This window comes from Mustela putorius, unplaced genomic scaffold (assembly GCF_011764305.1).
Source record: "Mustela putorius furo isolate JIRA1106 unplaced genomic scaffold, ASM1176430v1.1 tig00003901_pilon_pilon_pilon, whole genome shotgun sequence".
NCBI classification, from domain to species: Eukaryota; Metazoa; Chordata; class Mammalia; order Carnivora; family Mustelidae; genus Mustela; species Mustela putorius.
Window position 1 is genome coordinate 16,220,373 of NW_025422049.1, and position 24,863 is coordinate 16,245,235.

General features: G+C 43.7%; 1 protein-coding gene across 8 annotated transcripts in view; it reads right to left on the minus strand.

Moving 5' to 3' along the window:
* The window catches only part of TMEM164 (transmembrane protein 164), a 153,562-nt gene that overhangs the window by 109,945 nt on the left and 18,754 nt on the right, over positions 1-24,863 (minus strand). The window contains exon 3 of one of the 8 annotated variants that reach the window (XM_045068335.1): positions 15,112-16,771. The exons of the other annotated variants lie outside the window; for them this stretch is intronic. Coding sequence (XP_044924270.1) covers positions 16,511-16,771 — 261 coding nt within the window. The 3' untranslated portion in view covers positions 15,112-16,510. Of the gene's footprint in view, positions 1-15,111; positions 16,772-24,863 lie in introns of those variants that run through there. 8 annotated transcript variants of the gene reach the window in all.

The following is a 24,863-nucleotide window of genomic DNA, read 5'->3' on the forward strand; positions in this document are numbered from 1 at the left end:
GTCTGGGAACCTGACCCTCAAGTATACTGTGTCCACGGGAAAATGCAATCTGAATTCTAAACAGACTTCCAAAGAAACTTTTGGAACAAAACCCATTCAACAGTCATTTGGGAATGCCTGGAAAGCAATGAAACACAGGACCTTGCTTTACTCCTCAGAGCCAGTGTTCAGAAAGGAAAAAAAAAGAAAAAAGAAAAAAGACTGAACACTCTAACCACAGTTTTAAAATAAGCATAACATCCTCATTTTGATTAGGAGGGTTATATTTAGGTACAATCACTGAAAGGCATCATGCAGTTCCTATTTATATATTTAAATTACCACAAAACCCCAAATATGTTGGCGATGACTAGCTGTCCTTATTTGAAGTAGAGACAATGCAGAAACGGAGAAGGGGGTGGTCTCTTTCGAAGGAAACATGCAAAGCAAGCCTATAGCGTACACACACATCGTCCTGCGTCCCAGCTGGACCAACTCTCAATCCTCAAGACGGTAATTCGACCAATACTTGAGGGTTAAGAAGCGCTGCATTCTGCATGGTGGCTGGCAGCACCCGTTCTTCTGGGCATTCCTTTCAACAGAGAATGCCTACCTATTTGTACTTAGAAAAACACCCCATGACACCCACCATGCCCCCACCTTCTCCCCACCCCCCTCACTTGGTCTACTAGCAGTGAGGGTCACAGAAGTGCTGGCAATTTCCCCAGAGTGCTGGCAATTTCCCAAATGCTCACGGGCCATTTTACAGCCTGGTCATTCACAAAGTGGGGTGTGCCTAAAAATCACCTGGAGAGAGGGGTGGGTTACAACTCAAAATCCCAGACGGATTCCCTTCCCCCAGATCTGGGCTCAATGGGTCTGAGGTGAGACCGAAGAATCAACATTTAATAAGCATTCCCCATGCCACACACACAAACACATACACACACGTAAGTGGCTCAAGGACCAAACTTCGAGAAGCCCCACCACAGTTATCTTCACTAGCTGAGTCCCAAATCCTGAACTGAGAATAATGGCCACCAGTCAGAAAGCTGGCTGACTCTGAGGCACAACGCCAACACAGGGTAGAATAGATGGGAGAGAAAAAACCAGCATCCCCAACGACTTGACCCCAACCACATTTTAGTCTTTCAAAATCCCCTATTTTTACTTCAATCAAACAGATGGTGTCTCCTTTCCGGCCATCTCCTACAGGCACCAGAAAAGGAACTCAAGAGGGACCATTTAGAAGGAAGGTATAAAAGTGGGAAAAGAAACAATGTTAATTTGCTTGGCCCTGCCCCAGCTTGGCTGAGCCTCCTTACCTCTCCTGCTAGTTGGTTTCCATTTCTGGAACTCAGTGCTGCTGTAGCAGGAAAGAGAGGCCAAGGTGGGGCAGTCTTCTATTATTCACATTAATGCTTCCCTCTATTACATGAATAATCAAGAGTTGACTGGAAAGAGGAATAAATCAAAGGCAAATATTCCACTGAGAGGTTAAATAGGATAAAGAAGGCCCCCTGTTGGTTGAGAGCTGTGAGGTGATAAATGGAACAGTCAGGATCCCTGCCTCTTTCCATTCTCACCAGGAACACAGATTTAAAGCTCGTACGTCAGCGCTGAGCTTGAGAGAAATAATGAGGTATCTGTGTTTTTCCACTGCTCCCCATAATACCTAGAACAGACTGTGGCACTTAATGTTAACCCTAAACATTAACCAACTGTTGTCGATTCACCTGCAACATCTACAGTCAGAAACGGTCGAGGCCTAGACCTGGCCTGACGATTTAATTTTATTTTATTGTGGTAAGAAAGAACATTTTATGTAAGATCTACCCTCTTAAGAAAGTGCAAAATACAGTATTAACTACGGGCACTATGTCGTACAGCCGATCTCTAGAACCTGTTCATCTTGTATAATCAAAACTTTATGCCCAGCAATTGATTAGCAATTTCCCAGCCCTCCATAATGCCTAGTAGCCACCCTTCTACTCTTTGATTGGATGAGTCTGGCTCTTCAAACACCTCCAGTATTTATCCTCCTTTTTGAAGGCTGAATAATATTCCATAGTACTTACATACCTTCTCTTTATCCATTCATCCATCAATGGACATTTAGGTTGTTTCCTACATCTTGCCTGTTGTGAACAGTGCTGCAGTGAACACTGGCAGGCTAACATGAGATCTCAATTTCAATTCTTTTAGATAAATAGCCAGAATTGGGATTGCTGGATCAAACGACAGGTCTGTTTTTAAATTCTGGAGATACCTCCATGCTATTTTCCAGAGCGGCAGCACCATTTTGCTTTCCTGCCAACCGTGTACAAGGGTCCGGGTTTCTCTACATCCTTACCAACCCTAGTTATCTTTTCTTCTCCACTATTACCAAAACCACAGAAGACAGTAAGGGCTGGCCTGGCAATTTTTATTGCAAGAAAACAGAGTCCTACTCAAGCTAGCTCAAGAAAAGGGAGGTTTACGACTAAAACCAGAAACAGGCATCCCAAGAGAATCCCACTGCAGGATAAAGCTTGGCCGCGGGAGAACTGGAAAGCGGTTCTGGGTTCAAGGTGGTTGTGGTAAACAGCTGCTCTGTCTCTCAGGGCATCTCTATTCCTCTTAGTAGCTTCTTCTGTTTACTCATGGTTTCTGTCCCTTCCTAACTCCAGCATGGATGTGGCCTGATGTGATGATCCTCTCCCCATCATCTTTTGGCTCTTGTCCCTGCTGTGGACTGTCTTAGTCACTCAGTTTCATGAGTCTAACTTCCTAGGAGAGAAATACAATTGGCCCAGCTCATCCTGTTAAACCCTTGTTGCTTGCCAGGTGATGAATGGGCTGTTTTGGGGACAGATGGCCAACTCTTGGTCCAATCAACCAGAAGGCAGGTTCCTCACAGGTCATGGCCCCTGCCTCCCAGCACAGCTGGCACAGAGCAGTTTGCCTTCGAAGGGGAGATGGGTCGGAAGGCACAGTGAAATATGTATGTACAAGCCTGTTGCTTAGCATGTGATCTAAAAGATCACGGCAAGTCCATTCATTAACTCCAGACACCCATATCCTTCTTACCGTCTTAGGAAAAATGATAGCATCTGACCCCCACCCCAACCTCTTAGCACCCGCCTCCACATCCCTACTAAACTAACTTCTCCAAGCCGGTAAAAGAATGAGAATGTGTCCTATTCCAGGAGGGAATGCCACGCTGCCAATTCTCTGAGGTAAACAAGAAAGGAGAAGAGAGCACGAGATAGACAAATGTTGATCAACTGATACCACTGGCCTTTGGCCCGTGTCTGGGCAGGCCTTCAGTCAGTTCGCTTTACGTCCTGTGATCATCTTATCTTCCTCTAAGTTTCCCTGAGTGCCACGTGAGGTCAGCATTCAATGTTAACCAGAACAAGGCGGGCAGCATCACAAACTGACAGATGGCAATTGGAAGCTTATCATTCTTGGATTATTTCATTCCCTGGAGTAGGGACATGCTGCAGAGTAAAGCGTGTTATTTTGACAGCCACCTAATAATGGCTGTCAGACACTTCTACTACATCTACCCTTTCCCCAGATAACCTTCTTTTCTCCTATCAGTCCCCAGGAGCAACAATAATAAATGCCTCCCCGGATAAAGTCAGTAGGAACTTTGCTAGTGACAGGGGCCTGGACAGAGGAGAAAACAAAGAAACACTGATGACCACTGAGAATGAAGAAACCCAACAGGTTCTTCAGATGAGGAGGAATTAAAAGGCTGGGCTGCCTTCAGGACAATGTTTCTTGAACTCAGACCAGAGCCTGCTGGACTTGAAGAGATTTTATAGAAGATTTTATTTATTTGTTTGTTTGTTTGTTTGTTTATTTGAGAAAGAGCATGCATGAACACCAATGGGGGAGGGGCAGAGGCAGAGGGAGAAGTAGGTTCCCCGCTGAGCAGGGGAGTCAAATGCAGGTCTCAATCCCACGACCCTGAGATCACAGCCTGAGCCAAAGGCAGAGGGTCCCCAGACTGAGCCACCCAGGTGACTCCCTGGAGTTGAAGAGATTCTAAATAGGGTTTTGAAAGACCAGAGCTGTCCACCTGAAACTAATATAACACTGTATGTTAGCTATACTGGAATTAAAATTTAAAAAAAAAAAAAAAGACCAGAGCTACAAAGTGCTATGCAAGTATTTGATGCATACTTTTACCTCACAACTACCCCTATGGGGCTTAAGAGATTTCCTGTAACTCCTGACACTGACTTTCACCTTATCATTCTGGGTTAAGTTATAGTAACTCCGAGGGGGAGAGCAGACAAAATGATGCTGTTTGGGATACCCAGCAGTGGTTATCAACCTTTTTGTGCCATAAGCTACCTATCACCCCTTCTTCAAAACAACCCTTCACGATCCTTTACATTCCTGTCACATGACAGATATTACGTAGCTGGTAAAAGGAACAAAGTAGGGCTACAGGCACCGGTGTCTGACTGTGTCATCCAGTGAAGGAAATTTCCGATTGTAAAGCAGCATCCCGTTTTTGTAAAACAATAAAGATGTAAAGAAAAAGATGTGACATCATAAATGTTCACTGTTAATGATGGTTTCTGGTGGGTGGGATAATGGAGGACTCTCACTTCCTATTTTTGGCCATTTCTGACTTGCTTACATTTTCCTTATAAAACATGTGCGTTTTTTGGGTGGGGGGTGTGTGTTTGTTTGGAATCCAGAAAAGAGTATCTGTGAACTTCCACAGTCCATCAACAGGTGGATGACAGCTTTAGCTTTCACTTTCAATCCTCCAAAATAGATTTTTAGGAAGGGTGGAGGGTACAGAATAACAAAGGAGTGTGTCTGGGGTTAGAAGAAAGTCATTCGCTCTTGTTTATGGTAGTGGGCACTCAGGAAGTAAAACCCATGTGTGGGACACAAAGCAGTGACACGTGCATTAAACATTTGGAACATGCCTAGCATATGACATGCTCAACAAATGGTAGCTATTCTTACTTTCAATGAGGGAGCTCAAGTATTATAATTGAAAGTCATTCTCATTTACTTTTAGTTGCGACATCTGCAAATTCATTTAAAATATGTTCAACATAGACACAGTGACACGTGTGTGTCTGTGTCTGTGTATTAGCTTCTTTCTGCACTGTAGGGTGGATGGAAGCCTAGCACTTGCTAGCCAGAGTTGATTATGTATATCTCTTCCCACTCCTTTATTACTTTATTATTTAAAAGATTCTATCTATCTAACTATATATATATTTAACAGAAAGAGAGATCACAAGTAGGCCAAGAGACAGGCGGGGGGGGGGGGCAGGCTGCCTGCTGAGCAGAGCGCCTGATGCGGGGCTTGATCCCAGGACCCTGAGATCATGACCTGGGCTGAAGGCAGAGGCTTAACCTGCTGAGCCACCCAGGCAACCTCCTTTTGTTACTTTAATAAGGACAGACTGGTAACTTGAAATGGACCATGGAAACTGGCAAATGCTCTCAATCAGAGCTTTAAAACATTTACCAGAACACTGCAGTTAACATCTAAAAATCCCTAATTGAGAACACACACTCCAGGGGTGATTAGTTAATAAATGAAATCTCTAATCAAAGCCCAGAATCGTGAACTTTACAACAAAAGGACAAACAATTCAGTTGTTAAAAAATGGGCAAAGGACACAAACAGGCATTTCTCCAAAGAAGATGCAAATGGCCACTGAGCACAGAAAAAGGTGCTCGTCATCATTAGTCATTGAAGAAATGCAAGCAAGGCAATACCATTTCACAGCTACGAGGAAGGCAAGATTTTGAGAGATGGAAAATAAGCGCTGGAGAGGATGTGAAGAGCTTGGCATCCTTGTACATCACTGGTGGGTATCAAATGGCTCAGGTGTTGTGAAACTGTGCAGCTCCTCCACATGCTCACACCAAATTGCCATGTGACACAACAACTCCACTCCTGGACATGCACCAGGAGTGTATACTTTTGAAACCATGGAGTTTCAAGAATTGAAAACAGGGACTCAACAATACACTTGTAAGCTGGCGTTCATTGCACAGCAGTATTCACGATGGCCAAAAAGAAAAGCCAAATGTCCACAGATGGATGAGTAGGTTATTCACAGAGTATCATTCAGCCTTAAAAAGGAATGAAGGAGGGACGCCTGGGTGGCTCAGTTGGTTAAGCGGCTGCCTTCGGCTCAGGTCATGATCCCAGCGTCCTGGGATCGAGTCCCACATCGGGCTCCTTGCTTGGCGGGGAGCCTGCTTCTCCCTCTGCCTCTGCCTGCCACTCTGTCTGCCTGTGCTTGCTTTCGCTTCTCTCTCTATGACAAATAAATAAATAAAATCTTAAAAAAAAAAAAAAAGGAATGAAGGGGGCACCTGGGTGGCTCAGTGGGTTAAAGCCTCTGCCTTCGGCTCAGGTCATGATCTCAGGGTCCTGGGATCGAGGCCCACATCAGGCTCTCTGCTCAGCAGGGAGCCTGCTTCCTCCTCTCTCTCTCTGCCTGTCTCTCTGCCTACTTGTGATCTCTGTCAAATAAATAAATAAAATTCTTTAAAAAAAAAAAAAAAAGGAATGAAGGACTGATATATGCCACATGCGTCAGCCTGGAAAATGGTATATGAAGTTAAGTAAACCAGACATGGAAGAGCAAATACTGTATGGTTCCACTTCTACAGGGTACCTAGTTAAATATAGCCTTAGAGTCGAAAAGTAGAACAGTGGTTACCAGGGGCTGTGGGAGGAAGCAATGGGCAGTCGTCACTTAATGGGTACAGAGTTTCTGTTTGGGGTGACGAAGAAAAGTGGTGGTGATGGTTGCAGGATATTGTGAATGTAATTGGTGCCACCCAGTGACACACTTATGAATGGATAAAATGGCACATTTTAGGTCACAGATACATTTTACCACTGTTTTAAAAAATGAGTAATTCTCAAAAAAAACAACCCACTGAATTGTATACTTTAAATAGGTGAATTCTACGGTAGATGAATTCTATCTCAATAAAGCTGTTTATTTTGAAAAGCCCACAAGCAAGTAATGGGGAATTTGGGGGATGGGGGGCTGGTGGAAGCAGTTCTTGATCTTGATTAGGGCGAATGCCTTTGCCCAAACTCACAGAACTGTATCCTAAAAAGAAGGTAAAATATGCCTTAAGTTTTTTTTTTTAATGGGAAAAAGTCCACACTCAAATGCTTCAGCTCCAAAATCCTTCAGATGACTTGTTAATTAAAACAACAGATATTAGAAATTATGCTTCATTGGGGGATGTCTTGGTGCTCGAGATAGGTAGACCAGTTAGAAACATCATTCAGGTAAGATACACCCTTGCATGAATTGAAAAGAAGACTCTGGTTGGCCCAATGTCCTTCATCCTTTCGGAATGACACCTTCAAGCTCAGAAGTTGCAACAAATCTCATGCTCTGACACTTAATTTGAATGTGCCCTTTAATGGGAAGGTAAGCAGAATCCTACTGCTAGAAGAGCATCATGTCTGCCTCCAGGGAACCTTTCACCTGAGATTGTGGTTGGAAATAAGAGGAGATAGAATGGCTCTGGACATACAGATCAGGCTGTATGACTGTTTTCTGCCTGACTGTTCATAATGTTTGTGGGGCAGAATTAGATCTGAACTGCTTTCGCTGTACTACACTGGTTGTGAAGAAGAAACATATAGCTCTCACGTACCTCTTAACTATGAGAGATCCATGATACACACCAAAATAGAATCTAGAAACTATAGACAACCAAACTGGCTTTTAAGATCAGTTTGCGACAAAAATTATTGAGACTTCTGTACAAATAGGGATGTGTCTGATCTGAGAATTCACTTCAGGCACAAATCAAACCAAAGAAATGTAAAAAAATGGCCTACTTCCCTGTTCTGGCTCTATGACTAGCAGGGAAGAAGGAATGTGCATCATTAAGTGTTCGTTACTTATTTACAAGGTCATACTGTCAAATGGATTTGTTTCATGGAAAGATTTCCCATTTGACCTGTTGTTCACAGAAGTGTTTTATCCAAAGAGTCAGAGCCAAAACTCACAATATGGATACAGGAACAAAAGAGAATATCTAACAGTGGCATCTCCCTAAATCCAGCTAAAAGTCAGGACCCAAATGTCAGTTTTCAGGTTTGTCCTCTTAGCCTCAGAAGCAACATGGGCTTAGCATCTGAGCCCAAGCAGCAGTTAACCTCAGATGGTGGGTGAACAAGCGGGGGGGGGGGGGGGGGGACTTCAGCAAAACAAGAAAAGTCAAAGACCAATAAATAGAAGGAAGTAAGGAATGGTCACTCAGTTCTTTTTTTTTTTTTTTTAAATCATATCACTCTGTGTTCTGTCATCATGAAAAGTGATACATACAACTCCTTAAAATAAAGGTAGGGAAAAGCTGCTGGGAACCCTCATTCTAACTGAACTAACTGACTTACTGCTATAGCTCTAAGGTCTTAAGTCTCCAGGGACCTAGATCAAGTGAAACCATGACACAGGTTCCAGTTCTCTGAGTATTTTATAATACCCTCTTGTTTTATGAAAAGGAAGCTGTAGACTAAAAATTAGGCAGACTTTGCTTGAAGCAAATCCGACACATTAAAATCAAGATTTAATAACCAGGAAATCCCAAAGCTATAATTCATATTACCAATGGATTTTTTTTCCCTAGGAGGTGTTCCAGGGAATTCCTTACTTTTGCAAGCTGCCCCTCCACAGCTGAAGTAGGATTTTAACACACACATTTGTACCACAAGCAATCTTTCAAAAGTACATTTCTTCTCATGATTGCAAAGAAATTCTGGTCCCAGTAGTACAGAAAATCAAAATCTAGACCCACAGTATCCCAAGAACGTGAGTCTGCTAAGTGAGGGCTAGTTAGTGTTCTAAGGGAGGGGATAGCGTAACTGATTTCCAGTGTAATTTCTGAAGATTAAGAGATCAACTGGAAAGCTGCCCTTAAAGCCAGGCCAACGGAGCATCCCAAGGTGGGGCAATCAGGACTCCCCAACTCAAAAGCAATATCCCCGAAACACCACCCATCAACTGCAGAAAGTAGAGGCCATTGTCCCTGGACCTGATTCTTTTTTATTTCTTCAAGATTTTATTTATTTATTTGATAGACAGAGATCACAAGCAGATAGAGAGAGAGGGGGAGGTAGGCTCCCTGATGAGCAGAGAGCCTGATGTGGAGCTCGATCCCAGGACCCTGGGATCACGACTGGGGCTTGATCTCAGGACTCTGGGATCACCACCTGAACCAAAGGCAGAGGCTTTAACCCACTGAGCCACCCAAGCGTGCCCCACCAACCGGATTCTTAAAAAGGCCAGGAGGAGGGGTACTTTGGTGGCTCAGCGGGTTAAGCCTCTGCCTTCTGCTCAGGTCATGATCTCAGGGTCCTGGGATCCAGCCCCGCATTGGGCTCTCTGCTCAGCAGGGAGCCTACTCCCCCCCCCCCCCGCCTGCCTCTCTGCCTACTTGTGCCCTCTCTCTGTCAAATAAATAAATAAAATTTTATTTAAAAAAAAAAAAAGGCCTGGAGGAGGTACTGTAATCAACCACACCCCACCCAGGCCCTCAGGGCAGAAACCTCTCAGACAGGTGGCAATTACCTTAGGTTTCCTTAGCAAAGGCAGCTTAAGAGTTTTCCTCAGTCATCCACTACATAGGTAGGTCCCCTCTTTCTGTCAAGAAAATCTTGTTTATTACACTCATCACACCCAATGCTTCCCACTCTGATGATATGTAGCTCCAGGAAGGCAAAAGCAAGCACCCTGAGGATTGAGGGAAAGAGGACACTGGGTCAATGGGCTTGACCTTGAAGCCATTACAAACAGAATAATAATAAGTACCTCCTACTGAGTCCTTACTAGGTCCCAGGAACTGTACTCTACAGACCTTCTCTAATTCTTACAACAACCATGCAAGGGAAGCATCCTTGCTTCCATTTTACAGACAGATAGACTGAAGTTCAAAGAAGTCAGGAAACTCACCCAAGCTCCAAGAACTAACAACAACTGGCAGAACCCAAAGTTTAATCCACTAGGGTCTGATCCTAGTGTCTAGCAGAATTACTAGCAGATAGTAAACACTTAGTAAGCACATGCTGCAAGAACCCACACTCTTGACCCTTCAACCACACTACCTCCGTGCTCGGGAAAGAAACCAGAAGAGGCCACTTATTTTTGCAGAAATCTGCAGTGTGCAGCTCAAGGTCAATTTTTGCTTTGAAATCTCCCCTTTTCCTCCAAGGGCAAGTCAAGACAGGAAGTGTTTGCTTTCCTTGCATGGGGCAATGTAGCAGGGAGGAAGCAGCTTCACCACGCCAAGAGAGGGAAGTGCTACTCACTCTTAACAGCTGTGTCTCAAGAGAGGGAGGTGAGGGGGAGGCGGGCACAGGACCACCTGCTCTTTCAGCCAGGGGCCCCTCAGTTTGAATGAAGTGGAGGGGTGCTCCGTTCTCAAGTGCAGAGCCCCACTGACACATGGAGATGAGACAGTCAAGGCCTTGCCCTGGTCTGTGCTGTCTGAAGACTTCCTTCTAGGTAGGATTTAAGTGGAATGTGTTTTCCCAAAAAGGAGGTGGCTTCTGAACTGGGCTATCTCCCTGAGCCAAGCTGGACCTGGAGGATGGGCACCCAGGCAGGGTGGACAATGGCCGTGGTAGCATTCGCTGGGTGCGTTGGGAGAGGATGAGGATAGGGACGGTCACTTCGATAATGTCTTTTTCTTAAAAATGAGTCTGGGGGCAGATCTGTAGAATGGTGACAGCTAATTATTATTTTTTTTAAAGATTTTATTTATTTATTTGACAGAGATCACAAGTAGGCAGAGAGAAGGAAACAGGCTCCCTGCTGAGCAGAGAGCCCAACGTGGGGCTCGATCCCAGGACCCTGGGATCATGACCTGAGCCAAAGGCAGAGGCTTTAACCCACTGAACCACCCAGGCGCCCGATGACAGCTAATTATTAAGCCCACATCTTAAAAAGTCATGCCAGGGTTATGGAAAGATAAGCAATGTAACAAGTAAGGAGCAGACAGAACAAAGAAATGTAACTGGTCAACGTAAGTGAAAGTGACAAACAGAAATTTCCAACGGGCCCTTCAAGAAAGCAGACAGACCAGGATGGAATGACTGGACTCCCAGATTGTTTCTTAAATATCGGAGAGCCTTTCAAGGTACCAGGGCCCCTGAGAGCGATCCTGCCCCTGGAGAAGCAGTGGTGACCCGCCGGCCTCCCCTCAGACAGCCACACTCTCCCACCTCCCAACGACAAGCCCGCGGCACTCAATGCTGGAGTGTTTCTGAGACACAGGAAGGCACACAATAACTGGAAGCTAATGCGAAAATAAATCACTTGTGTTTTCTGATGTAGCTGGGCTTGATGGAGTTGGTGAATCACTACTGCCCAGCCCTATTCAATAAAGGCGGGGCCAATAACTCACACCCTCTCCCAGCAGCCTGCATGCCCCTGCCAAGACAGGAGTGACCTTGCAACACCACCCTCAGCTGTCACAAACATTCTCATGAATGTTTAATGATTCCCTATTACCGACCCTATCAAGCCCAAATGTCTGCTCCTGGCATGCCAGCTTGCCACACTCTGCCTCCAAACCAACCTGTCTGGCACTATCTACCCCTCCCCCCCCAACACTGGAGGCAGTTACCACTGTGAACCAAACTCACAGCTTCCCCTCTCTCCAAGGCTCTCCCAAGATCTGGGATGCCTCTTCAGACTTCCAGGCAGCTCCCGAAGTCAACATCACTGCAGATTACTATGAATACCAAGCTCTTAGCCATAAAAAAGACTACACTTTTAAATATTCTGTATGATCCTGCACTGTCCAATCTGGTAGCCACTACTACCTGTGACTATTTCCGCTTCAAGTATGTGTGTATATATGTATCTATTTTTTTAAGATTTTATTCATTTATTTGACAGAGAGAGAGAGAGAGAAAGCAGGAGAGCAGAGGCAGGGGGAGCAGCAGACCCCCCATTGAGCAGGGAGCCCAATATGGGACTTGATCCCAGGACCCTGGGATCATGACCTGAGCTGAAGGCAGTTGCTTAACCAACTGAGCCACCCAGGTGCCCTATTTCAAGTATTTAAATAAAATGAAGCACATGTCAAGTGCACAGTAACTACATGGGGCTAGTGGCTACCATTCCAGAAAACACAGGAAATGTTTCCATCATCACAGACGCTTCTAACAGCATAATACAGTACTATACTATATATGCGAGAGAGGAGTAGTCCGATGGGTCCTAAAATTGTTGTGTATCGGGGTGCCTGGGTGGCTAAGGCAGTTTTCCCTCTCCCTCTGCCAGCTGCTCCCCCAGCTTATGCAAGCTCGTGCTCTCAAATAAATAAATAAAAGCTTTAAAAAAATAAAAATGTTGCATATCATCACTTGGAAAACTTGAGAGCCCACATTTCACGAAAAGGAGTGCACAGGACTTAGGGATACAGCCCATCTGAAGTAACCAGAAAAGCATTCTTATCAGTGATCCCAACTAGGTCTATAAACATTGCAGGCGATTGCAACACCATGCTTTTAATTTTTTTCCAAAACGATACATGCAGCAGACCTCAGGAACCTCTCAACAAAGTTCTATCAAATTAGTCAGGCCCCTGGATACTAAGCTCTCTGTTAGGTTCTGGGCACCAAGACAAATAACACGGTCCAGTCCCTGCTCTGGGGAGCAAGCCCATACAAAAAAAAAACCACACGGAGGCAGGAAGTTATATAAAGGTCCTAAGAGATACTATGGGGAGCAAAGAGATTAAATAAGTAAGAAGAACGAGAGAGGATTACATGGACAGGGAGATGAATTCAGCTTTGGATGGGGCCCCAAAGAATGAATACAATTTTGATGCAGGAGCTCAGGGGATGAAAGGGGAAAACTGCATTAGCCAAAGGGGGAGCAAGTTAGGGCCCAAGGCACATTTACAGACAAGCAAGCCAATGAAGAAATATGGCAGCTTATCAACCATCACTTGAAATTTGTTTCCAACCACCCTAATAATCAAAGAACTACTTATTAACTTAGATGCCGTTTTGAAAAACGACTTTACTTTTGTGAGAGTATCTGCAGGCAAGACAAGGAGGAACAGACTGTCTTCTGCACTGCCGGTGGGAACATAAATGGGCACCACCTTTTCGAAAAGCCAGTATTAAGCTTCTTAAAAGCATTCAGACCCCTGGCCTGATCATTCCACTTCAAGGAAAACGGGTACAAAATAATCTGAAATACAAACATTTATGCAAATGGCAGCTTTTTTCAATGTCATTTATAATTGAGAAAACAATAGGAAATGATTAGGTAAATTATGATCTAGTTATAGGATGCATTATTATACAGCCATTAAGAATTCTGCTTCTGGGATGCCTGGGTGGCTCAGTTGGTTAAGCAGCTGCCTTCGGCTCAGGTCATGATCCCAGCGTCCTGGGATCGAGTCCCACATCGGGCTCCTTGCTCAGCAGGGAGCCTGCTTCTCCCTCTGTCTCTGCCTGCCATTCTGTCTGCCTGTGCTCGCTCCCCCCCCCCTCTGATAAATAAATAAAATCTTAAATCTGACAACTTTGGGATGCTTGGGTGGCTCAGTCTGTTGGGCATCTGACTTTGGCTCAGGTCATGATATTGGGGTCCTGGGATAGAGCCCTGAGTCAGGCTCCTCGCTCAGAAGGGAATCCCTTGTCCTTCTGCCCCTCCTCCTGCTCATACACACACATTCTCTCTCTCTCAAATAAATAAATAAAATCCTTTAAAAAAAAAGGATTATGCTTCTGACAAGTTTTAAATGACAAGGAAAATGTTACAGGAATGTTAAGTGAAAAAAATCTGGGCACAAAATTGGTAGTGTAGAATACATAGTCAACAACCATGCAAAACAATGTGAGTAAAAGGAGAAAAATAAGCAAAAATGTTTACATTTTGGTAGCATGATTACAAGTGATTTTTATTCCCTATACCAGGATTCAGCAAACTATGTCCCACAAACCAAGCCTGACTGATTTGTCTATAAAGTTTTATTGGAACACAAACACGCACATTCATTTCCATAATGCCATTATCCATGGCTGATTCTGGGTTACAAAGGCAGAGTTGAGTAGCTATAACAGCCACAAAAATATCGACTATCTGGCCCTTTACAGAAAAAAAGTTGCCAACTCTTCTACTTTCCAAATTTTCCACGAGTATGTGTTACATTTGCAATCTTTTTTCTAAAAGGCCTATTTCCGCACCGTGGAGGGCCACAAGGAGCAGGCAAACAACATCACAGATTCATCTTGTAACTGGGAGCACTAGAAGTTTCTGAGGAGGGTGGAACACGATCTGACAGGATGCCCACTAATAAAACACAAAATATCAAATCTTTTAAAGGGATGGAATTTAAACAGCATGCCAGGCAGAGTCTGTGATTCATCAACAGCTGTGATTCTGGGCTACTCCCCATTTAAAAGGGAAGGTTAACTTAAGATTTGGCTTGTTATTGTTTTCAAACTTCCTCCTCTTACTAACCCCTATGTAATGGCCTCCTCCCCATCCTAATGACCAAATTGTTCCTTCCAAAGAGAGGGGGAGGCCATATGCAAATTTGTGACTTCTGCCTGGAGAGACCATTTGAAAGTTTAGGGTGGTACTCCTGTCTTCTTGAAGTCAGTCCTCTATATTCCGAGCTTTTTCCCTTCTCCTACTTTTCTTTCCTACTCTAGAAGGACACAGGAAGAGAGACTGATAATGGGTAAAGGGAAAGGAAGGATGGAAAAAGACCCAAAAAGGAAAGAAAATGAAGCATCTGAAGCTTCCCGTCTCAAAAGCCCTCAAGGAGCCCCTGGGATTTACCCAGCCTTAGAACCTGGTCAAGACCCTATAACCTGCCTCCAAGGAATAGGAGCTAACAGGAAGTCTCTACACTCACAGGCTTTCTGTGGGTTCTCTATGCCTTTGACCACCTGCCCCAGATGCGCTGCAAATAACCATTCCATACAAACTGTTTCCTTGTTCCATGGTGGAAGTGTGGAAATGGTCTTAAGAGTAGTTTCCTTTCAAATAAACACACCCCCAGTCACCAAGATGATTAATTACCTACAGAAGGAAGAACTCCAAACTACCGTAATTTCAGGTCTGGATGGAATAAAGCCAAAGGAAATAGGTCTCGGGATGTGGTGTTCTTTGTTGCTTTATTTCTAATTTGAAATACATGATATTTTGGGGACTGCCGCAAATTAAAGCTGTGAATTTCATTTGCGGCACCCTCGAAAACAGAACAATTCACCTGTAAATCCGCTGTTTTTCCTAAAATCTATTTATGTTGTGTTATGTTATTGGATCAGGAGAGAGGAGATATGAGAAACGCACCAAGGTACTCAATTATTTAACAGATCATACTTAACATTTTATATTTTAACATATACCCACTGCCAACAATTGTTCTCATGAGCTTTTTGAAACATTAAGCTGCACTACACTCCTTCTTCTAAATCAAATATAAGTAATTTGTTGTCATAGCAATGCTTCTTCCCACTCCAAAATAGTTCAATACAGGCTTTGTTTCAGCAGGCAACTATCTATCTACCAAAAATTGGTCATTATCTTCTCTCTTCTTGACAAATGTCTTATTAAATTTAGCTGCCTGGTTTTACAGTTATCAGGAGACTGCTTTTCAGTGGCATTTTCTCGCACCTGGACGGGAAAGGAGCTCATAGAACTGCCTGGAAGCATATTACAGTTAAGTCGCTGGGTGACAGCCAATCTCACTAGTCATGATGACAACAGTTCTTTGCATTATTACCCAGCTTTACAGTTTAGAGAGTGTTGTCTGTCACCCACTTTATTGAACTAGGAGATGCTTATACGTTTCTTCAATTCCTGACATCAGGTGGGTTAATTTCACTGTGCACATCAGCAGGTAGCTACACTTGTTCTGGGTCTTTCTTCTGGAAGCTTGAGTTCTGCTTTTCTACCCCATTGTTGTGGTACATTTTAAGATAATGAGGCCAATTCAAGTAGCTTTTGGAACTGCCAGTGGATACCATTTTGTCAGTTCCTGTGCAAAGGTCCATTGAGAGATATTTCTTAGCTGTTCCGACGAACACCCAAGCCCACACCTCAGGGCCAGTACCAATATTAATGCTAATGTCAGATTCGTAGAGCACGTTAGAGTTTACAGAATTTCTTTTGCACTAAGCTCTTGGGAGAAAAGCAAATTTGAAGAATCAGGAGGTAGGGAGGGGAGATTCTTTGACATGAGCCAAGGTCTTTAAGAAGGAAGAGAACCAGAGTGGGAAGATGAAGTCCCAGAAGCTTTCACTTTTTAAAATACATTCCTGTATTTTTTTAAAAGTTTTTATATTTATGATCATGTGTTACTTCCGTATTTCAAATAAACACAAGCTTGTTTTCAAAAATGAAGGGGGGAAAAAAGCAGTATAGTTGCATGTAAATGAAAGGACAGCCAGAAACAGGGGATCCTAACTGGCTCACCTGCTCCCCCATCTTTGAAATGCTCTGGGAGGGAAGGAGGCTCTAGCGGAGGACCAGCTCAGAGCGCTCAGTTAAGAAATAGAATCAGAATCAGGGGTTGCCCTAACAGAGCCTGAAAATGAGATTTCACAGAACCATGTAGGCTCCAGAGCTGGAGCTACAAGTTCCATTCCCACCCAAATGTGACCAAATGTAATCTGTCTCTCTGTATGACTTCCAGCTTCATGTAGTCTGATTCCCTTCGAAAATCTAATAAAAGGTGTAGTCATTGTCGTCATTCCTGTTGCTTGGTCCTTGTGAGCACTTGTCTCCCACAGACTTTTTATTTTTTCCTGCAGAATGAGCAGAGGAGATGATGAATTATTTAGAACCCCCATGCAACTATTATTTCAATTTCGGCACACCTCACCTCTGTCAGGTGGAAGGGGAGTGAAGACTACCCACATAATTACAGGCACTGAGCCTTAAAAAGGCAGAGAGGTAAAAGGATTTGGGCCAGGTCCCACAGAAAATGCTAGGTAGTAGGAAGAAAAATACCTAAGGGTCTGAAACCTGTCATCTGACCAGCCAACAGTGAGGTCTATAAGGTCCAAGAGAAATAAAGCTCTCCTTCCCAACCTCTTACCCAACCCGAAAGGAATAAGGCTTTCAAAACTGTTTTAATGATGACAAAAGCCTCTGGCACTAGAGGATATGAGAGTGTTAATTTTGTTTGGCAAAGTCAAATTGCTTTAAGAATTTAATTCTATGACCAGGAAGGTGCAATTCTGATTCTAAATGTGTTTCTTCCCTGGAGCTCAAAATCCAATTTACCAGCCCACCTAGAGGGATGCTTTTGCTTTCACCAAGTCATCCTTATTAATCTATCTACAGGCTAAGTTGCAATGGGAACCCCTATATTGAACATTTGATCAATGGATGTAACAAAGAAATGTAAAAAGTAACCTACTACACCTAACAACCTAGCTTCAAAAAATACAAAGTAACATTGATAGTACTAAAGGAAGAAATAGATAAATCCACATTTGTGGTGGGAATTTTAACAACTCTCCCAACCACTGACAGAGGAAGCAAACAAAAAAAAATGGGTAAGGATGTCCAAGAGCAGCAAATTTAACAAGGTTGATCTAGTGGACACTGGCCTCATGCCAGGGCACAAAGCAAGTCTTGACAAATTTCTAGAAACAGACCACGCAGACTACATTCTCTGACCACAATATTATTAAGCTAGGAATCAACAAATCAAACATTTCTAAACAAATGCTCAGGGAAAAAAATGTTTTAATCCTTCTGAACACCAGGGATTAAGAAATCACATTGAAAATTATGAAATGCAAAAAAAAAAAAAAAAAAAAAAAAAAAAAAAAAAAAGAAAATTATGAAATGCTTAGAAACCGACCAACATAACAAAATACTACATATTGAAATTTGTGGGATCTAGCTGAAACAGTAGGTAGCATAAAATTATTAGCCTTTCATACTTACAGTCAAATAAGAAAGCCTGAAAATAAATGAGCTAAGCATCCAACTTAAGTTAGGAAAAGAACAGGAGATAAAAACTCAAAGACAATATGAAGGATAAAACGATTTTTATATTGAGCAGAAATGAACAAAATGGAAGACTAACATACTCCAGAGAGGATTAACAAAGTCCAAATTGCTTCCTATAGAAGATAAATAAAACTTAAAGTTTTGGGAGAGACGGATTTTTTGGAAAAATAAGAAGTCAGTCAGAGAAGGACAAATACCACATGATTTCCCTCATATGTGGTGTAAGAAACAAAACAAATGAACAAAGAAAAAAAAGAGACATAAAACCAGACTCTTAACTATAGAGAACATACTGATGTTTCAGGGCAGGAGGTGGCGGGGGAGGAAAATAGGTGAAAGGAAGTAAGAGTACACGTATGTGGAGCCCCTGGGCAGTGCAGTTGCTTAAGCGTGTGATTCTTGGTTTGGGCTCAGTTCACGATCTCAGGGTGGTGGGATCAAGCCCCACATTGGGCTCCGTGTTCAGAGTATAGCCTGCTTGAGATTCTGTACCTCTGTCCCCCTACACCCAGCTCCGCTCTCTCATTCTCTCTCAATAAATAAATCTTTAAAAAGAAGTACACAAATGTGATGAGCACTGAGTAATGTATAGAATTGTTGAATCACTACAGCTGGAACTATTATAACACTGTATGTTAACTGTACTGGAATTAAAAAATAAATATAATTTGGGGGGGTGCCTGGGTGGCTCAGTGGGTTGGGCCTCTGCCTTTGGCTCATGTCATGATCCCAGGGCCCTGGGATCGAGTCCCACATTGGGCTCTCTGCTCGGCGTGGAGCCTGCTTCCCCCTCTCTCTTTGCCTGCCTCTCTGCCTACTTGTGATCTCTATCAAATAAATAAATAAAATTTTTTAAAAAGTAGTATTAGGAATGGAGCAGGGGTATCTTTCTAATACCTACAGTTTCTACAGTTAAGAGGCTTTTATCAACAATTTATCAAACATTTATCAACCAACTGATTTGAAAATGTAGACACGATGGTTACTATGTTCATAGATAAACAAACCTACAACACTAGCTAAAGAATACTTGAAAATTCCTATTGTCATGAGAGGAACTGAATCAGTAGTCCCAAATCCTCCTACAAAGAAGACACCAAAGCCCAGACAGTTTTACTGGCAAGTTCCAGCAAGCATTCAAGAAACAACTCCAATCTCAGACAAACTATTCCAAAGTTAAGAAAGAGAGAAAGCACTACCCAACCCTTCGATGAAACTGGCATAAACTTAATACCAAAACCTGACAAGGACGATATAAAAAAGGAAAACAAGAGCCAGTCTGATTCACAGACCTAGTTGTAAAAACATCAAGTCAAATACTAGCAAGCCATATTCAGGAGCAAAAAACTGAATATATCATGACCATGGTGGTCTGATTCCAGAAATGTAAAGTTGTTTTAATAAATCAACCAACGTAATTCACCACAGTGAAAGATTAAAGAACCAAAGCCACCTCAATAGATGAAGAAAAAGGCCTTTGTTAAAATGCAATATCCACTCACGACTAAAAAACAACTTAAGAAATTCAAGAGAGAAAGGAACGGCTATAGGCTGATAACAGATATCAACAACAAAATCTATAGCAAACATCACACTTAATGGGGAAAACACTGTAAAGATATGAAAGCATGTCTTTCAACACAGGGATCAAGATAAAGGCACCCACCATTGCCACTTCTATTAAACATTATCCTAAGGGTCTTAACTAGACCAGTAACACAAGAAAAAGAGATTGTAAAAAAGACAATGGCTGCCAAGAAAGAGACAAGGGTCTCATTATTTGTAGATGATGATTACCAACATAGAGAACCCAAAAGAATCCTCAGATAAATTAATAAGCATTAATGTAAAAGCATTTAGCAAGGTCGATACATACAAAAATAATGAACAAAAATCAACTGCATCCCTAGACACCAGCAACTGATGATTACAATACATAAGTTAAGAAAGAAAGAAAAAGGGGCGCCTGGATGACTCAGTTGGTTAAGTCTCTGTCTTCGGCTCAGGTCATGATTTCCAGGTCCTGGGACTGAGCCCCACATAGGGCTCCCTGCTCAGTGGGGAGTTTGCTTCTCTCTCTGCCCCTCCCTCAGTGTGTATGCCCTCTCTCGCTCTCCCTCTCTCTCAAATACATAAAATCTTAAAAAACAAAAACAAAAAAACAAAAGAAAGAAAAATGACTAGATCCTGTACAGGGTAGTTGGTGAAGGCCCTGGGTCTGGTGTCTAAAACCAGCTCTACCACTGGCTGTGTGACCTTGAGCAATCTACTCAGTTGTTCTGCCCTTTACCTGTTAGAACTCTTGCGAGGATTAAATGAGTTAATACATGTAAGGCACTTAGACCTGCCTGGCACAAAGTCAGCACTAAATAAACGCGAGCTGATCTTATTAATGTGAAGAAGTAGCTAATAGGCCTATTATCAAGAGCTCCAAGATTCTAACTATTGGACTCCAAGCCATCTCAGGAGGAAAAGGTCAGGGAGCCAGCTGTCACAGGAGCGAATGACACTCACCCATGTTTTCCCTAAGGCTGGGCAACTAACTCCCGAACTCCCACACCCAATACACAGCTCATTACCCACACACCCTGCAGTCTACAGGGCAATCAGCAGAAGCACATGCCCTTTCTCTGGAGGCCTCTGCCCCTATCTTGGCGACTCTGTCACTGGCAGCACAACAAACTCGGGCTTCCCCGGAGCATGCAATCTAGAGCTCTTGAGGGCTCCTTTTCATCAAAAGAAAAGGGTAAACCTCAGCCTCTTAGTTCACACCAATGCCAGAAAGCTTTTGTGAGGTTTTAAGAAGACAAGCTTTTTACCACTAGCTCTATTTCTCGGGGGGGGGGGGGGGAGGAACACAGAACCAAATAATCTGAACACCTACCACACACTTTTCTCCGGGCTTCTCAAGTAAGAACTTGTTTCATTTGCTCCACAGTCTGATACGGTAGATGGAATTCTTGGCCCCGTTTTATTAGTGAGAAACAGGATGATGGGAATGATATGACTTGCTGAAAGGCCCAGAGCTCATGAATGATAGAAATGAGCTTCAGGGGCGCCTGGGTGGCTCAGTGGGTTAAGCCGCTGCCTTCGGCTCAGGTCATGATCTCAGGGTCCTGGGATCGAGTCCTGCATCGGGCTCTCTGCTCAGTGGGGAGCCTGCTTCCTCCTTTCTCTGTCTGCCTCTCTGCCTACTTGTGATCTCTCTCTCTCTCTGTCAAATAAATAAATAAAATCTTTTAAAAAAAAATGAGCTTCAAACCCAGATCTGTCGGACTCCAACACCACCACCCCCTCACCGCCACCACGCTTAAAGAAAGAATGGAAACTCACTCCTGAAATGAATGAGGGGAGTGGCACTGCATATAGGAAGCTATGGAGTTTGATTCTCCTCCTTCTGAAAACAGAGGCCAAAATTAGAAGGGGAATGCAAACAATCATCATGAGGAGAGAAGGCTGAAAATCAACAAACCAGCAAGGTATCTGAGTGTTTGTGATGTCACCAGATGACACACGGGTGCCATTTCATGGCATGACTGAGCAATATCTGAAAAACCTCACAGAAAGACTGCCATTTCACCAAACCTGTTTCTGAAAGCCAGGCTATTAGAGCCGGAACATACATTCTATATGCACCAACCTAGACTTGGGTGTGAAGAAGGTAATATTGGCTTGGGGTCTGGGACGGGGAGCTGAAGAACAGGATGCGTGTGCAGCTTCAGTTTTGATGCCTGCTGGGCTAATGCACTTGATTGCCCACTAGGGATGAGCATCCTGAGGTCTTTAATCTGGTGCCGGGAAGTGTAAGGCTCACATGTGTGTGGTGCTGATCACGAACCAAGGGCTACTGCCATCATAACCCACCTGTCAGGACTTCCCGTCTCTGGCCCCAGGTCAACGAGTCTGTTCCTCCTAATGGTGGAATCTAATCTGAACAGACAGAAGAGGCTGGCTCTGGGGGGAGTCTTTCAGAGCCCTGCCTGACTCAAGTGGATACACACACCATCCAAAGTAAGGGCCTCCAGGTTTGAGAACACACACCCCCACACACCCCAACAAGAACATAAAAATATTTCTAAGATCATAGCTACCATTCTAACTATGGCATCACCTATGCCTTACAGATTATTAACCTTAGGGGCACCTGGGGTGGCTCAGTCAGTTAAGTGTCTGCCTTTGGCTTAGGGTAAGATCCCAGGGTCCTGGGGATCGAGCCCCATATTGGGCTCCCTGCTCAGTGCAGAGCCTGCTTCTCCATCTGCCTTCCCCTGCTTGTGTTCCCTCTCTCTCAAATAAATAAAATCTTTCAAAAAAAGATTACTAACCTTAAGTGTTCTTGAATACAAGGTAGGTTTTTTTTTAATGACAAAACAGATAGATAAAAGGTAAATTGTGGTAGGTCTAGTTATTGTCTACCTGCTTTTAAACCCAGAAGGGAGATAAAGTTGCATAAATGTGCTGTTTAGATTGCTTCTCTCCTAGAAACTACTATCTCCCAAAACCCTCTTCCAAAATAGAACTCAAACTCTAGTAATTCTAGTAAACTCTAGTAATTCTAACAGAGAAATAAAATATGAGCACCCCATTTGTAAGTGCCCTATTACTGTTCATTTGATCTTTAGAAATACTCTGAGAGGCTACAAGGCCTGAAATTAAATAATAACCTCTATAAGAAAGCTAGTAGTTTCTGATGTGGGTAACTGAAGAAAAAAAAAAAAACTATTTCTTCATAAATTCACAAGGGAACACAGAACCAACGTGTTACTGCCTAAGCATGGTAAAGCCATTTGAGGTTAACTGTTCCATCCAGGAAGCTCCTAGGAGCACATTTGATTCTCCCCACTTTTGCATTTCTCCCCATGATGCATTTTGTCCGTCATCCAGTTCTCTGATTTTTTTCAGTCTGCCAGGAAGAGAAATGAACCAAAGTGTCACGAAAGTGTCAGAGGTGGAAAGGAGCTCAGGTGTCTAGTCCAACCCTCTGTTTTACAGATGCGGAGAGGGAATTTGATGGAAGAGGAGTGACTTAACCTCATGTGGCAGGTGTCCTGACACAGTGTACCCAACAGTGGACCAGAGCTGCACACAAGACTCTTCTCACTAGTTAGCTCTTAAATGGGTTTTGCAGAAAACTGGCAGATCGTTCTTCATCAATACAAATATATGTGTACACACACACACACACACACTTGGTAACCTCTTTAAATGACAGGCTCTCTTACCCTACTAGTTAACACCACCAGCTTGGGAGTCAGCCAGACCTAGGTGTCCACTACCAGCTTGAGCACTTTCTAGCTGTGTGACCTTGGATATGTCACTTGACTTCTCTGAATCTTGTGATCCTCACCCATAAAATAGGAGTGCCAGTAAAAGCATCAACCTACAGCATACATGGGCCATCATAAGCATTCAATTAATATTAGTTGTGACTATGCCCACCGGAGGGCCCTAATTCTGTGAGTGCTGGGAGAGGGTTTTGGGAAGAGCAACCCAGTGTCTCTATGGTGAATAACCTACCCCCCTGCCCCTTCAGAAAAGGTCCCAGACTTGAAAGTAAACTTCTGATTTGGAAATAGACAAGGAACAGGGCTAAAAGGACCAGCCCAATGCTGGCACCACTGGAAGCCCACCACGTTGCACTGATTCTCAGGGGCACACACCAAACCATGCACCTCCTACCCCTCGGGTACATTTCACAACCGGTTTATCTTACAAAGAACAACTGAGGGGTGCCTGGGTGGCTCCGTGGGTTAAGCATCTGCCTTAGGCTCAGGTCATGATCCCAGGGTCCTTGGATCAAGCCCTGCATTGTGCTCTTTGCTCAGCAGGGAGCCTACTTTTCCTTCTGACTGCTGCTCCCCCAGCTTGTGTGTTTGTTCACTCTCTCTTTCCCTGGCAAGTAAGTAAAATCTTTTTTAAAAAAGAACTGAGGAAGAAAAGTCATCAACACACTAAGTTTGGGAAAGCCCCCTAGAAAGAGTAGTAAAGTGCCATGATTTGACACGGGGACTGGGGATTGGGATGAGTCGTAGAGTCACTGGCTGTTTCAGGAAAGGAAAAATTTGCCATCTTTAGGCCTCTTGGGTCTGAGCCTCAGCACTGGCCCTCCCCAGGCAAGGTTTTAGGAAACACTCAACGTCAGAGTCCAGCTCCCTCGATTGTAAGGAAGTTTTGGCAACATAAAGCACTAAAGGGAAATCCCATTCAAGTTTTCACATGGGCCATTAGGTTCCCTTATCTTTCAAAGGAGGCACAGAACAGTGTAATCCCACCATGAAGCGAGGCGGTCTGGCACACCAGCCCTGGCTGCACCATTCCCTAGTGCCGTGACCTTGGGCAAGTAGCTGCCCGCTCTGGACTTCTTTCCCTAGCTGTGAAATGGAGGGCTTGGACTACAGGCACTCAGAAGGGCCTCCAACATTTTCCTGCTTGAAGTGTTGCACCAATCCTGCCACCTAAAAATGCAGGAATTAAGACCATAAATGAGTCTTGAGAATAAGCTCCCTGGGGAGCAGAAACCTTATCTGCTATTCCTTGTGTATCTCAAGGTCCCCGAGATGATGTGAGGCCCGGAGTAATTGCCTAATAAATGGTGAGCGATACCAGTTCGCTATATGGTGCCTCTCGCATCGTATAAGCTTTTCTCATGCCAGGCAGCACTCCTCCAGGCTCTCCCCCGGCCAGACTTTTCAAAGAGGTCAGATTTTCCCATTCTAGTCTTTTAACTGAAAAAGAAGCATTGCATAAGGAAACAAAGCTCCTTGTGACTTCACGTGACAATGATTAAACACCTAGGTGCCAGGTGCTCTGCTCTGTACTGGAAAAGGGGAAGGCCAGGGCCCCAGGGCTGGCACTCGTCCTACAGGCTGTGTG